Source organism: Coccidioides immitis (assembly GCF_000149335.2).
Source record: "Coccidioides immitis RS genomic scaffold supercont3.6, whole genome shotgun sequence".
NCBI lineage: Eukaryota > Fungi > Ascomycota > Eurotiomycetes > Onygenales > Onygenaceae > Coccidioides > Coccidioides immitis.
This window is the reverse complement of record NW_004504312.1, coordinates 480,453-493,290: the sequence shown is the minus strand read 5'-3', so window position 1 is coordinate 493,290 and position 12,838 is coordinate 480,453. Positions and strand designations below refer to the sequence as shown.

Sequence of the window (12,838 nt, the reverse complement as noted above, 5' to 3'; positions counted from 1 at the left end):
CGGCACTGCAGCCATGTCCTCGCTCTTTTGACCCTGCTCGACCCGGCCCAGCCGATGTAAAGCTCTACTGAATCATGTCGCTCCTTTTTGTCACGCGGAGAACGGTCTGGAGCAGACCGACACGCTTTTACCACACATTAGACAAGAGCTCTGTTGACCCCTTAATCTACAGCCATATGGGGAGATATCCCAGTCTGCGCCGTCAGTTTTCCTCATCGAGGTATTGGCAGCGTGGATCACAGAACCAGAATGAACGTCCTAATGGAAACCAGTCATTCTGGGCCAAGCTGAGCTTTGCTCTGAGCAAGACTAAGGTTGAGTGGTACTCCATTCCGGTTGGACTGGGAATCGCATATCTTGGCTTTGTTCAAATCTACAAAATCCAAAAAGCTGAGAAAGAGAAACAACTACAAGAATCAGGAGAAGGATATGAAGAGGTTCCACGGAGGAAAAGAGTACGACTTTCCGGGCCATGGCAAGTTCAAATGATGTCGACTTTGCCCCTAAAGGCAATGTCTCGTTTATGGGGCCGTTTCAACGAGCTTGAGCTGCCTTACTGGCTTCGTGTTCCGGGATTCAAACTCTACTCCTGGATTTTCGGGGTTAATTTGAGCGAAGTGGCCGAACAAGACCTTCACGTCTATCCCAATCTCGCGGCGTTTTTCTATCGAGAATTAAAGCCCGGTGTACGACCTCTAGACCCTAACCCAAATGCTATTCTATCTCCGTCCGATGGTCGTATTCTGCAGTTTGGTATGATCGAAAAGGGGGAAGTCGAGCAGGTAAAAGGCGTGACTTACAGTCTCGATGCTCTCCTCGGACGAGACGCGGGGACTCCAAGGTCAGGGCTCGCGCAGCCCGCCCTCAGATCATCTGGGAATAGCAACACGACGGATGCCAAAACCGACAGCGATAACATGGAAGCAGACGAGGAATTTGCTAAAATGAACGGCATAAGCTACACTCTACCCTCACTTCTCTCCGGAGGGAAAGACGGACACACGGACAAGAGAGCCAGCTCAATGGATGCATCAGTCGAGTCGAGCTACAAATCCGAGGTGAACGTGCAGGCCGATCTCGCAAAAGGTGAAACTCCATGGTATATGCCCAAACCAGCTTCGAATCGCGCTCTATACTATGTTGTCGTCTACCTCGCACCGGGAGACTACCATCGGTTCCACTCGCCAGTTCCATGGGTCGTCGAGAGCCGACGCCATTTCGCTGGCGAGCTCTTTTCCGTTTCACCATATCTTCAACGAACACTTCCAGGCCTCTTCACTCTCAACGAACGCGTCGTCCTCCTTGGCCGGTGGAGATGGGGCTTCTTCAGTTTCACGCCGGTGGGCGCAACGAACGTCGGCTCCATCAAGATCAACTTTGATCGTGAACTACGCACAAACAGTCTTACGACGGACACCGAAGCTGACCGCCAGGCAGCTCTTGCAGTCAAGCGCGGAGAAGTCTACCCCGGTTATGCGGAGGCCACGTACCACCTCGCTAGTAAGACTCTGGGCGGCCACGCATTGGAGCGGGGTGAGGAGATGGGTGGCTTCCAGCTGGGTAGCTCGATTGTCTTGGTCTTCGAGGCACCGATGGGCGAGCCAAAAAATCTAGAACTCGGTTCGGGCGGTGAGAGAGAAGGTGGCTGGGTGTGGAAGATCGAGAAGGGACAAAGAGTCAAATATGGTGAGGCATTGGGAGAAGTGAAAGCCTAAAAAAACACGCATTGACGCAGAGGGACTCCCTTTTCCGCTTTTTTCTTTCTTTCTACGGAGTATGGTATGCGCGGCAAGTGTCCCAGCCTTCGAAAAAAAAAATGCTTTATCTGCTTCAACATGTATCCGAAAGCTTTTATAGCTTCGCTGTTAATGACCCGTCTTGAGGCATTTTGTATAATACGTTGGTGTGCAGTGCGTGTCTTGGTTAGAGTGATACAGACTGGTGTTTCATGCCTGGATTCTGGCTTCTCATTAGGCAAAAAGCTTCACTGATCCTTTGGGGGACAATAAAAAGAAAATCAAGCCTCCGCCCCATTTGCTTAGCTTCGTCCGATAAAAAGCTTAAAAGGCATTCCTAAATGCCCTGGAGGGAGAAGAAGGTCTGATGAGGGGAGCGAACGTCGTATCGCAGAGTGTTCTCCGGCCCCTGCTGCACTTCTCCAAAGACCTTGACTCACTCAAGAGGCAGTTAGGCTGCCAAGCCTGTTTGCTAAAGTGGCATCACAGTACGGAGTAAAGAGGAGTTATCCAACTCGCAACCCGCCAGAATTTCTAGCAAACAAAATCAAGTGCCGGGAGCCGGCTTGCATTGGTCTGTCTTCCCAAGGGAGAAAGTGTTTCCTCATCAATGTTTTACCCTTGGAGGGTGCCGGGTGAATTTATCAGAGCCACAGCCATCGGTTTCCGGGCGTCCGCCATGTCGAACATGATGTCTCTGTTTGTTCCTTTTTATAACCTGTTTTTTTTATGGCCGTAGCCACAGCCACCGCGATGAATCTCGAATTTCTCTATCCTCCTTGCCACCACCACCACCACCAAGAATTTACACATCGGCTATGGTTACACATTTCCGTAATTCCATACATGCTGCATAAGCTGGAAAGTCTTTAGGGGATGTTTATTCGACTGCAACGCATCCCGGCGTGGGGAGAATAAAGTTTGTACCACATTTGTATGTCATGCACAAGAACACAGCAACACGCAAGATACCTGGGAAGGTCGCTGATTGCTCTGAGTGACACGGAGCTACTGGGAATGTACCCGCTATACGGAGTACGGAGTCGACGATAATCCAACAGGAGGCAATTGGACCATTGAATGTAGTAAAGAAGTTTGCAGTGATCCAGACTGCTGTTTAGAGGACGGAGTAAATAATCAGGCCCAATTGCACGAATAGCGGGGTGTTTACGCGATTGCTTTTCGGGTTCGTCAAAATGAACCTAATTATGGGGAAAATACCGGGCACCCACTCATACATAGGAACGTCTTGCACAACATGGAGCGGGCACTGCGGCTCAGGACGAGCCCGTGGTCCGTGGAATGGGAATCTGGCGGTAAAGAAATTAGTTAGTCTCGCAAACACAAGCGATCCCCCGCGTGAGCATCTTGGCGAGAGGCCGGGAGTGGATGTTCACCGGGGGGGTGATTGATCTCGTGCTTTTTTTTCTCGCATATGTAACTACGTCTGAAGAATTAGCAGCGAGTTAAACGGGTGTTTAAAGCGAGACTCCGCGGGGCCATTCAAGAGGGAGCTTATCGTGTCCAACGAGCAGCTATTCCGTAGGATGTTGAGTGAAACCAAGACGGATAAACCGTCTCGATGTATTCGCGTCCAAACGCAGCTTATGCTCGATCGGAGCCCCATATCGAGGTAATGCACATTAGATATCAGCAAGGCGTATTCCCTAGCGCATTTTCTTTCATGTGTTCAGAGAAAGGTGATGCAATTTCTTCTCCTTTTTTTTTTTTTTTTAATAACGCCCGCTCCCTCGTGCGAATCACCATGTTATCGCCCAGTCTGGATGCCCCTGTGTATCCGACCGTCGCTAGATTGACGATCTGTGGACGGATAATTCGCACATTATTTTTTTTTTCCCCCGAGGTAGCTATTGGAGGGCACCCAGTCAACGATAAGCATTGAAGCGTCCGCCGTCTTGGATTCCAATCCAGCGAGGCTCCCTCCTTTTTGCCCCGATCGGCGCTGGGGTCTCAATACGGAGTACTCCGTACGGAGGAGTGGAATTAAATAATTAACTTGTGAACAGCGAAGCACGAGCGAGATTTCCCGCAACGGATTGTCGGGAGGCTGCGACACTATCTGCCCAAGAAAAAAAAAAAAAAAAAAAAAAAAAAAAAAATTCCCGCAGTCGTCAAAGATCCGATATTCTGCATTGGCAAATAGGATTTGTAGTATATTTTTTTTTTATTTTTGGCAAATCAATACTACGACCAATCTGGGTTTAAGTACTCCTGTACTCCGTAGGCCCCAGGGCAAATAGCGTCGTCGACTCTCCGCTGCCCAGCACTGCGTCTGTACGTCGAGGCCATCCGGGGCACAGTGACCTGGTTACATAGTTACCCATTGACCAATTGCACGTTCCTTTTTCAAGAGTCGCAAGCAACTCCAATTCCTGTTTCCCTCCCCGCCAGTAGGACGGAGTGGTGGTCATACACAGTCAGTCACAGCCTGCGCTGCCAGTCCTTGCCAGGGAGCGCAGATCGTCTCCAGCGATGGACCTGGCCTGCAGACGATCGGCCCCGGGTGTGATGTCAGGCCTTATCGCCGGTGGGGCTTATCGTCACGTGTAGTTAGCCGGTGTTGCCAAGTCCCGTCCAACTACTGCCAAGAGCCGTAGTCCGCTTGGCTGTCGTGCAGGGGTCGTGGTGGTGAAAATTTCGGTGGTGGTGGTGGGAAGCGTTGGGGAGGCTCGAAGGAGAGCCCGCGGTGCTCCAGGGTCTCAGGTGGGTGGCCGGGCATGGCCGGGCATGGCCAATCCCTATAGGGCTGCATCCCACGGGCGGAGGAGGCTTTGCACCACCGCAAGAGCGAGCTCGAGGAAGAGACAATGGCGCACGTGGGGAGGACAGACCCGGGCGAGAAGATCCATCACCCTCCTCCTGCGGGCTCGAAAATAACAGCGTTGCCCCGCGATGGCGAATTAACTTCACCCCTGTCAGTAACCCAAGCTGGAATGCCCGGAGACTAGCTCGTAGGTGCAAAGAAAGGGCAAAGGGGAGGGAAAAAAAAAAAAAAAAAAAGCAAAAAAGAACTAATTGGAACCTTCTGGACCAAGAACATCCCTGACTTTTCCTCCCCCCATATGCAGCGGTTGAAGCCGGCTGACGATACGTTATCGTGTCCTCGTCGAAAGCTCCGTGGGCAGCAGGAGGTTCGTGGAGGGGTTCGTCTGGCTGCGCGCCCCGCCAATAACATGCCGCCGCCGTCTGAGGTGCGTGCTCATTTGCTCCTTCCGAGGCCCGCCAAGGTTCGATTTCGCCAGGCCAAGGAATTCCTCCGCCATGGATACTTCGCCAGTGGCTATGTGAGCGGCCCAAAACCTGAGCGGAATAGTGGGGGGTGGGAAGGGCACGGGTGGACCGTGGTAACTCCGAAACAGTCACCATACGCGTCGCCGTGATTGGCAGAGGACCGGAAATCCCAGTCTGTTTGCCTCCCAGTACGCCCGCCGGTGCTTGGATTTGCGGTGTGGGCGAAACTTACCATGACGAAGGTGGGGATGCCCTTCGGGCGACCGCTGGCCGTTTTTCGAGAGGCGATAGAGTTACTTAAAGAGTCACTTACGCCCCCCCCCGGATGCTCTCGAAAAAAAAAAAAAAAGAGGAAAAAAAGGAAGACAAAGAACGAAGGTCATTGTCTAGATAGACCTGCTTCGGGAATCTCTCCACTCTCACTCACTCTCGTTTCCTCCCTTGTTGATAGAAAGAGAGTAGAATCAAGCTTTCTGCTTGACTCTCCAGCTTGCTTTCGCTGCTGCTAACCACCACATCCTCAACGGTAGCCCACACTCAGTACTCGCCATCTGTCCCGGTTTATGGAGAAAACCCCCCAGACGCAGGGCCCTGGCCAACAAGGCCATGGGATCCTGTCCAGCCCTGCACACTGCTTGACCTATGAAGAAGCAATCCGAGAGTTGACCACTCATCCCGATGACGGGCTCACGGCGGAGGAGGCGAAGAAGCGCCTCGAGACCTACGGCCCCAACATGCTTGACGAAGGTGAAGGCGTCTCCGTCGTCAAAATCCTTATCCGTCAAGTAGCAAACGCAATGATGCTAGTTAAGCGGCCCATTTCCTCTCTCCCTGTTCGGCCCAATGTCACGTAGAACTCTGTTAGTCTGATCCATTGGCATTTGCAGGTCCTTATCATGGCCATGGCTGTGAGCTTCGGAATCCAGTCCTTCATCGAAGGAGGAGTCGTTGCTGCTGTGATTATCTTGAACATCATCGTGGGATTTTTCCAGGAATATGCTGCGGAAAAGACCATGGATTCCCTACGCTCCCTAAGCTCCCCTACTGGAACGGTCTCTCGTGAGGGCCAGACCAAAGTTATCCCCTCGACGGACATCGTTCCTGGAGACATGGTAGAGCTTAAAACTGGCGATACTGTTCCCGCTGATATCAGGTTAGCAACTTGTCAAGAGTTTTTTTCCAGAAATGCGTGTTATCTAACAACGTTGTATTAGGCTTGTTGAGGCTGTCAATTTTGAAACAGACGAGGCACTCCTCACTGGCGAATCCCTTCCTGTTCAAAAAGATGCTGAACTTACCTTCAAGGAGGATGTGGGCCCGGGAGATCGCCTTAATATCGCTTATAGCTCTTCCACCGTCACCCGAGGGCGCGCCCGCGGAGTCGTCGTGGCAACAGGAATGAAAACGGAAATCGGTTCGATTGCCGCTGCACTTCGTGCCTCCAACAGCAAGCGTCGTCCAGTGAAGCGTGGCCCTGGCGGTGAAACGAAGAAGCGCTGGTACTTGCAGGCCTGGGCCCTCACCGGAACCGACGCTGTGGGCAGATTCCTCGGCGTCAACGTCGGGACCCCTTTGCAACGAAAATTGTCCAAACTTGCCCTGATTCTCTTCGGTGTTGCTGTTCTCTTTGCGATTATTGTCATGAGCGCCAACAAATGGAGCGACTCGAACGAAGTCATTATCTACGCAGTTGCTACTGGCCTGAGTATGATTCCCGCCTGTCTTGTGGTCGTCTTGACAATCACCATGGCCGTCGGTACGAAGCGAATGGTGCAGAGGAACGTCATTGTTCGAAAGCTCGACTCCCTAGAGGCCCTCGGTGCGGTTACCAACATTTGCTCTGACAAGACTGGCACACTCACCCAGGGCAAGATGGTTGCCAAAAAGGCGTGGATCCCGTCGATGGGCACCTTCTCGGTAGGCACATCTAACGAGCCGTTCAATCCAGAAGTCGGCGACCTGGGCTTCGACAACCTTCCGCCTTCCCAGATGGACCCGGATGCCCCCCTGATTCCTATATCAGCACAAGACTTCGTGGAGAACAATGCCTTGGAGACCTTCCTTAACATTGCTGCAATGGCGAATCTGTCCCACATCTATAAGTCAGAGACCGGTCAGTGGCATGCTCGCGGTGAACCAACTGAAATTGCTATTCAAGTTTTCGCTTCTCGGTTTAATTGGAACAGAGATCGATGGACCAAGGGCCACGATGCAGTCTGGCATCAGAAAGCAGAATTCCCATTCGATTCCGACGTGAAGAAGATGTCCGTCATCTTCCACAAGATCACCCAATCGGAAGACCGGCAGATGGTGTTCTCCAAGGGAGCTGTCGAGCGCATTATCGATGCTTGCACAACCATCGTTTTGGACAAGGATACTGGTGCGGTCCCTATGACCGATGAGATCCGTGACCAGATCCTTGAGAACATGGAATCTTTGGCGAAACAGGGTCTTCGTGTCTTGGGTCTTGCTGCTCGTGAATACACCGGGTCTGTCCTCGAGGATTCAGAGATCAGCCGAGACGACGTTGAAAAGAACTTACGATTCCATGGCTTGATTGGATTGTATGATCCCCCTCGTCCAGAGACTGCGGGTGCTATCAAGGAATGCTACAACGCCGGAATTGAAGTCCATATGGTTACCGGCGATCATCCAGGTACGGCTCGTGCTATTGCTGCACAGATTGGCATCATCCCGGCCGATATGAGCTCGGTTTCAAAGGATGTCGCAGACGCAATGGTTATGACCGCTAGTCAATTTGACAAATTGTCTGATGAGGAAATCGACGCTTTGCCCACTCTCCCGCTTGTTATTGCTCGATGCGCGCCTCACACAAAGGTCCGCATGATTCAAGCATTGCACCGACGTGGACGTTTTGCTGCTATGACTGGTGACGGTGTCAACGACTCTCCGTCGCTGAAGCATGCCGATGTCGGTATTGCAATGGGCCAGGCCGGATCTGATGTTGCCAAAGACGCTTCCGATATTGTGTTGACTGACGACAACTTCGCTTCAATCCTCAACGCCATCGAAGAAGGCCGCCGTATTTTCGACAACATTCAGAAGTTCGTCCTCCACTTGCTGGCTGAAAATATTGCCCAAGCCTGTACACTTTTGATCGGATTGGCGTTTAAAGATCAAAACAATCAATCCGTCTTCCCACTCGCTCCCGTCGAAATTCTGTGGATCATCATGATTACTTCTGGAATGCCGGACATGGGTCTTGGTATGGAAGTTGCCGCACCTGATATCATGGACAGGCCACCGCAGAGCGTATGTTGTCCCCGTTAATGCTCAATTAGTATGCACATCACGTTAACTCTTTTTTTTTTTTTTTATAGAAACAAGGAATTTTCACTACGGAAATCATTGTTGATATCCTCGCATATGGTATTTGGATGTCCGCTCTTTGTCTCGCCGCATTCTCCCTTGTCATGTTCGGTTTCGGCGATGGAGATCTAGGAGTCCATTGCAACGAGGAGTACTCCGAGGTGTGCGACACCGTGTTCCGCGCCCGAGCAACAACATTTGTTTGCCTGACTTGGTTCGCTCTCTTCCTCGCCTGGGAGATGGTTAACATGCGCCGCAGCTTCTTCCGCATGCAGCCCAAGTCCAAGAAATACTTCACTCAGTGGATGTACGACGTGTGGCGCAACAAATTCCTCTTCTGGGCCATCATGGCGGGATTCATCACCATCTTCCCTCTTCTCTACATTCCTGTCATCAACCATAAAGTCTTCAAACACACCGGTATTACCTGGGAATGGGGGATCGTTTTCATCGAGGCTTTCCTGTTTTTCTTGGGCGTTGAAGCCTGGAAATGGGGCAAGCGCATCTACTTCCGACGCCGCACCCAACGGCAAGAGAAGGTTCCTCACGGAGTGGGTGAACGGGTCGAAGACGACGAGCAATGACTCCTGCTTAAAGCTGGATTCCCACTCCAGCATTTTTCGGCTGATCAAGGCGCCTGGCTGATAGGTACGCCGCACATAGTGCTATTTGAAAATGCTGACTTGGACATTGCACATAAGCATCTTGCGTTCTGTTTTTTGGAGAGCATGAAAGAGGTATGTATATGGCTGATTTCATCGAGTATGGATGATCAAAAGAGCATACGACAGCCCGATAGGGGATTCTGTGTAGCTCACTTTTCAGTTGATGATTGCTGTAGTGGATACCCAGTTGATTTCATAGATGTTGGAAAGGTAGAAACAATAGTAGTTTTAGGTAGCTATAAAAAAAGTAATTTTATCTTGCAATTCCTCTGTTCTGGCCTGTAAATTGAGACACGTCGAAGTTGTAGAAATTCGATTTTAGATGCCCTGACGTCTTTAACGACAGTGGTGAAAAACTCGTGGTGGGGTGTTGCTGCCGACGAGCGGGAAAAAAAAAAGCAATTTGGGCATCGAGCGTCGAACACGCGACTTTGTTGAAGCTCAAGAACCCAGCTATTTTTTAGTGGCTCCGCAGGGCGACCGGAGACATCGCGATCGCTGGACGAGCATTTGCGTTGGACATTTTTTGAGCCCGTAAAGCCCGAACAAATACGTATATCCACGCTTCCTATCCCTCTCGATGCCGAGACCCAATCCCCGACGACCGATCTTCCCCAGCGAAGACGGCGCATTTGCGTCAACAGCAAGAGCCGATATACCGCAGCTAGTGTCTCCCAGGCCACCGAACAATATCACCGGCTCAGCAACCACCACTGCTCCATGGCAACACCAGAACCACCACCGGCGAGTAGCAATCGGGCCGTCTGGACGAGGTTTAGCGGTGCAAGGCGGGTTGCTCGCTGACAACCAACATTTTCAACACGCGGAAGAGCGTTTGGGGAGCTTGGAAGACGAGGACTTCGATGAGGACGATGACAACGATCTCGAAGAAGATGAAGAGGACGAAGGGATAGAAGAGGATGAGGATTATGATATGCAAGATGACTGTATGTCTTTTTTTTTTTTTTTTTTTTTTTTTTTTTTCTGGCCCGTTTTTCTTCTACATTTTCTATCCTCCCTTCTCATGCCTACAACCAACCCTACTGATGAGACGCTTCACTCACTGTTTTCTAGCCAAGGACGTGTCGTCTCCGATCCCTCCAAACCTCCGCGAGATCTCCTCTTTGGCTTCATGGACCGTATCAACGCACAAGCCTGGCTGCGGCGTCACCGCCCTACGTCACCCTTCCCCGTCCCAATTCTGGCAATCCGACGGGCCGCAGCCCCATACCCTGACCCTGCACTTTTTTAAACGCGTTGCCGTGGTTAGAATACGCGTCTACCTCGACTTTGAGCTGGACGAGAGTTACACACCGACTAAGATGGTGTTTTTGGCGGGCATGGGTGGAAATGATCTGGTTGAATTTGCTACTTGGCAAGGTGAGGCGCCGTGCGGCTGGGTAGATATTTCTTTGGATGGGGTTGGTGGGAGGCATGAGCGACGGCCGACAAGGAGAAAGAGAGAGGTCAAAGGGAAAAATAGCGTTCTGAAAAGTTCGAGAAAGAAAGACCACAGGGAATATGATCACCATGTGGACGCCGGGGAGAATAGCGACAGTGAAGATGACGGTGACAGCGATGCTTATGATGACCTTTTTGATAATGATGACCCTTCTGCAGGAAATGTTCTGAAGGCCATGGTGATTCAGGTCCGGATCTGCGAGAATCATCAGAACGGCAAGGATACTCATGTGCGGGGCTTCCAGGTTTTCGCTCGTGATGACAGATACTATACACGCACACGAAGAGACAGCACTCGCAAATCTTTACGATCAAGCGGTGGAGCAAGAAAGGATGCCGGTGACCTGCATCCCACTGAGAGCGATCAAAGGGGCAATGACCTGGAAAACGGGATGGCAACAATTGATGAATCCGAGTGGTTTCTACAACCTGAAATCCGTTAGGATTGCGCTCCTAAAATACGTGTCAGAGTTGGGACGAGCCGCGAGTGTGCATTTGTTTTTATTATGGTGCTATTTCATTCCTGTTTTGTGATACCCAAATGCATTCTTAACATGGTCGGCCCATATTGGGCTTAAAGATGACTATTATTTTCATCGCATATGCATATCCAACCCTTCAAACATTATGCAAGAAAATTACCAAAGCTATGTGTCAGGGTCAATACCCTATTTTCCCTTCCCGATTTCAGAGAGATTTCTCGAGCTCTGCTGCAACTGCATCGCCGACTTCGCTCGTGGTTGCCTTTCCACCGATATCTCCGGTTCGAATTCCAGCCTCGATTACCTTCGATACTGCATCCTCGATGGCCTTTGCTTCTACTGGCCGATTCAGGGAATATTGAAGCATCATGGCCATAGAAAGGATGGCAGCAACTGGGTTAACGATACCTTTTCCAGCAATGTCTGGTGCAGAACCTATCGGATTTTCATATTAGTTGGACGGGAAACTATTCGAGAAAAGGGGCATGTTGCATACCATGGATAGGCTCATAGATTCCGTTCACTCTGGACTTCCCATCTGGGATTCCACTCAAGCTCGCGCTAGGGAGCAAACCCAAGGAGCCTGGGATAACGCTTGCTTCATCACTGATGATATCTCCAAATAGATTGCTGGTGACTATGATACCGTTGAGCTTCCGTGGGTCTTTGACCATCAACATTGCCGCACTGTCAATGAGGTGGTGGCCAAATTTCACTTGTGGGAATTCCTTTTCCATGATCTCGGTCACCACTTTGCGCCATAAGCGGCTTGTTGCGAGCACATTAGCCTTGTCCAAGCTCCATACTGGCAGCGGGGGAGAATGCTGCAACGCGAGATGACCTGCAAGACGGGTAACTCGTTCAATTTCCGCCCGTGAGTATGGTTCTGTATCCAATGCTGTGCCATCACCGTTGTCTTCCTTTCTTTCACCAAAGTATATTCCACCAGTGAGCTCCCGTACGATGTTGAAGTCTACGCCACGGCAAACATCGGCCTTCAGCGGGGAGATATCAACGAGCGAAGGGGCGGCAAAATTGCAGGGTCTAAGATTTCCAAAAGTACCCATTTCTTTCCGTAGGCGGAGGATCCCTTGTTCGGGGCGAACAGCGCCTGTTCCCCATTTCTATTCCTCGAAAGGACTCGTTAATCACTCAAAACACCCTATGGAATCTTGCCGGGCAATGAGGGACATACAGGGCCGCCAACGGCTCCGAGGATCACACCGTCTGCATTCTTTGCCGCTTGGAGAGCTTCGTCTGTCAGGGCGGTTCCGGTAGCGTCTATGGAGGCCTGAAATATCGTGGTAGGTAAGCGAATTGTTCGGTTTGGAGCTTGAGTGACGGTTCTGTCGGCCAACAGAGACATCGGACTTACGCCACCAAGCAAATGCTCTTGGAAATTAAACTCGATATCGGTCTTTTTTTCTACTACTTTGAGGACCTGGTTCGTGAAATTGGGACGTCAACCCTTCTGTCGCCATGCTTCCGCTTAATCCTGTAGTATTTACAAGCTAGACCGCAACGCACCTTGATTGCCTCTGCAGTTACCTAGGATCAAATTTATTGTTAGTGAAATCCCTAGATAGTGATTTCTCAAAATTGCAAGCTATCCACTTCATAGTAGAGGTCCTCACCTCTGGTCCACAGTAGTCCCCCGCGAAGACGACAATGTTGAATTTGGCCATGATACTTTTCCGTCCTGATGCGGACAATTAGACTCTAGAATACAACTAAGGACACAATTTTCAATTTCTTGAAACAAGCCCGGTATGAATTGGTGATGATGCGAGCTGGAAATCTTGCTTGGTGAGGATTTGGAGCTCCTTGCCCCGCTATCCGATATCGGCTTTGGAGGGGAGGAACTCTTTTATTTGCTAGCCGCTTCTGGAACTCTGAACTACTCCCATCCAAC

General features: G+C 50.8%; 4 protein-coding genes across 4 annotated transcripts; 3 read left to right on the top strand and 1 right to left on the bottom strand.

The window, feature by feature from the left end:
• Positions 1-74: 74 nt before the first annotated feature.
• On the top strand, positions 75-1,715 carry CIMG_03110 (phosphatidylserine decarboxylase; the record flags this gene model as incomplete). Its single annotated transcript, XM_001243668.1, has 1 exon — positions 75-1,715. One exon carries the CDS (start codon positions 75-77, stop codon positions 1,713-1,715), a length of 1,641 nt encoding a protein of 546 aa, XP_001243669.1.
• Positions 1,716-5,342: 3,627 nt separating this feature from the next.
• On the top strand, positions 5,343-9,248 carry CIMG_03108 (potassium/sodium efflux P-type ATPase, fungal-type). Its single transcript, XM_001243666.2, has 4 exons — positions 5,343-5,794; positions 5,876-6,141; positions 6,203-8,261; positions 8,330-9,248. Exons 1-4 carry the CDS (start codon positions 5,552-5,554, stop codon positions 8,900-8,902), a joined length of 3,141 nt encoding a protein of 1,046 aa, XP_001243667.2. The 5' UTR covers positions 5,343-5,551; the 3' UTR covers positions 8,903-9,248.
• A 269-nt stretch (positions 9,249-9,517) lies between these two features.
• On the top strand, positions 9,518-11,110 carry CIMG_03107 (anaphase-promoting complex subunit 10). Its single transcript, XM_001243665.2, has 2 exons — positions 9,518-9,930; positions 10,058-11,110. Exons 1-2 carry the CDS (start codon positions 9,564-9,566, stop codon positions 10,885-10,887), a joined length of 1,197 nt encoding a protein of 398 aa, XP_001243666.2. The 5' UTR covers positions 9,518-9,563; the 3' UTR covers positions 10,888-11,110.
• CIMG_03106 (3-isopropylmalate dehydrogenase A) lies at positions 10,373-12,704 on the bottom strand. Its single transcript, XM_001243664.2, has 6 exons — positions 12,561-12,704; positions 12,454-12,474; positions 12,302-12,367; positions 12,122-12,217; positions 11,423-12,050; positions 10,373-11,361 (listed from the first exon to the last, which is right to left on the bottom strand). Exons 1-6 carry the CDS (start codon positions 12,609-12,611, stop codon positions 11,132-11,134), a joined length of 1,092 nt encoding a protein of 363 aa, XP_001243665.1. The 5' UTR covers positions 12,612-12,704; the 3' UTR covers positions 10,373-11,131.
• Between the last annotated feature and the right edge of the window lie 134 nt (positions 12,705-12,838).

Coding starts and splice junctions, on each gene's coding strand:
- CIMG_03106 (XM_001243664.2), bottom strand. CDS start 12,611: ATGGCCAAATTCAACATTGTCGTCTTCGCGGGGGACTACTGTGGACCA. Junction 12,368..12,453: donor TAACTGCAGAGGCAATCAAG/GTGCGTTGCGGT, acceptor TTCACGAACCAG/GTCCTCAAAGTAGTAGAAAA. Junction 12,218..12,301: donor AAGAGCATTTGCTTGGTGGC/GTAAGTCCGATG, acceptor ACGATATTTCAG/GCCTCCATAGACGCTACCGG.
- CIMG_03108 (XM_001243666.2), top strand. CDS start 5,552: ATGGAGAAAACCCCCCAGACGCAGGGCCCTGGCCAACAAGGCCATGGG. Junction 5,795..5,875: donor TAGCAAACGCAATGATGCTA/GTTAAGCGGCCC, acceptor TGGCATTTGCAG/GTCCTTATCATGGCCATGGC. Junction 6,142..6,202: donor ACTGTTCCCGCTGATATCAG/GTTAGCAACTTG, acceptor ACGTTGTATTAG/GCTTGTTGAGGCTGTCAATT.
- CIMG_03107 (XM_001243665.2), top strand. CDS start 9,564: ATGCCGAGACCCAATCCCCGACGACCGATCTTCCCCAGCGAAGACGGC. Junction 9,931..10,057: donor TTATGATATGCAAGATGACT/GTATGTCTTTTT, acceptor ACTGTTTTCTAG/CCAAGGACGTGTCGTCTCCG.